The sequence below is a fragment of the Penaeus monodon genome, chromosome 23 (assembly GCF_015228065.2).
Source record: "Penaeus monodon isolate SGIC_2016 chromosome 23, NSTDA_Pmon_1, whole genome shotgun sequence".
Taxonomy (NCBI): domain Eukaryota; kingdom Metazoa; phylum Arthropoda; class Malacostraca; order Decapoda; family Penaeidae; genus Penaeus; species Penaeus monodon.
The window spans coordinates 20557961-20559367 of record NC_051408.1 but is presented as its reverse complement, the minus strand read 5'-3'; the positions used below and the strand labels follow the sequence as shown (position 1 = coordinate 20559367).

Here is a 1407-nt window from a genome sequence, read left to right as displayed (position 1 = left end):
ACCGTCGGTTAAGGGAAACAGTTGTGGAAGTTTGTCTTTCACTGCAATACTTCCGCGCGGTCAACTAACGAGCTCGTATTTTTCATATTGTTCTACCGTGAAAATGAAAGAGAAAATACGTTCTCTTGGATCTGACAGTGATTGGAAAAAACGTTCATCAACTCTGGGAAAAGCAAAAGGTATACGTCACGGTAGGCTCTGGAAAGCAAGCGAAAAAGTGATCGAAACCCGAAGAAAATAAACCGTGAAGCACGTTGGCGAGGGAGCCGCGAGTATGACCTGTCCTTGAGATGGGCCAGGGCGCGAGCCAGGGGTCAGAGCTCCTCCTGTGCCCCCCCTCCGCTCCCCCGTGTATCAGGATGGCGGGGATGCTGTGCGTCAAGTGCGCTCGCGTGTGCTACAGTGTGTGCGGTCTGTGCTGCTGCCGCTGCACAGGAGGTGCGGATGCAGAAGGTGATGAATTGTCAGCAAAATATTTTTTACCAGGGACACAATCCAGGTCTTTTTCCATAAATAATTTTGCGTGAAGAATGTCTTTGTAGCTTTGCAGGTTAAGCTTGCGTGCGACTGTGATTGTAGCCAAGCAAAGAGTGTATGATTAATGCAAGATTATAATGTAAGAGCTTGTTTCGACTTTCTCATCTCCCTCTCTTCCCTCCTTGTCTCTCCCTTCCGCAGCCTTCCCAAAACCCGTCACATAATGCCTCTGCCCTCTCCTTAAATTTTCCAAGGGTTTTGGGCTGCAGTTAAGGCGCTGGCTGTCCTTCCTGCCTGCGGCCTTCGTCGTGTACATCCTCCTCCACTACCTCGTGTACCAGCCCGACATCTCGGGTCCCCACGCCGTCCTGGGTAAGTCCTGCGACAGGAGAGAAGCATTTCTCTCGTTTTCTGTTTTCTGAGGAAATGTTTGGGATAGTCTTTGTCACCCTCCCACTTGAAAACCGCACACGTGCATACTCTCATTCACATAAACTCTTACCCACTCAAGTGTAAATAAATACGCACGCGCATACAAGCACAATGTGCGGAGAGTACGAGTCATACCTTTAATCGCAGAGTAAATAACTGATAGACTGTCGCTGACGTACACAAGGCTGCAGCAGGACGGAGCAAGGCGCGTCCTGTGTATAACGCAAAGCCAAGCAGGGGCTGCGCGGCTGCTGCGGTCGCGGCTGGAGTTGGTCAATTCGTAGTGGATGAGGGAGGATAAAGAAGTTGTAGGTAATCGTGATTTTCTGCATAATCCCGATAGTGGGCGGTATTAATCGTCCTGTGTTTAAGATTTCAAAAAATTATGAAAGTTCATTTAAAGGGGGTTTTTTAATGAAATTCGTTTGTTTTTGATTTTGGCTAGGGGAAAGTGGGTATAAAGGAAAGAAATTGAATAAGTTTTTTGCCAACTCAAAA

At 47.9% G+C, this 1407-nt stretch overlaps 1 protein-coding gene across 1 annotated transcript in view; it reads left to right on the top strand.

The window, feature by feature from the left end:
- Positions 1 to 359: 359 nt before the first annotated feature.
- The window catches only part of LOC119588173, a gene marked incomplete in the record, with an annotated part of 39156 nt that continues 38108 nt past the window's right edge, over positions 360 to 1407 (top strand). Inside the window, 3 exon segments of the mRNA XM_037936875.1 lie at positions 360 to 453; positions 543 to 592; positions 732 to 849. Of these exon segments, the coding sequence (XP_037792803.1) occupies positions 360 to 453; positions 543 to 592; positions 732 to 849 (262 nt within the window).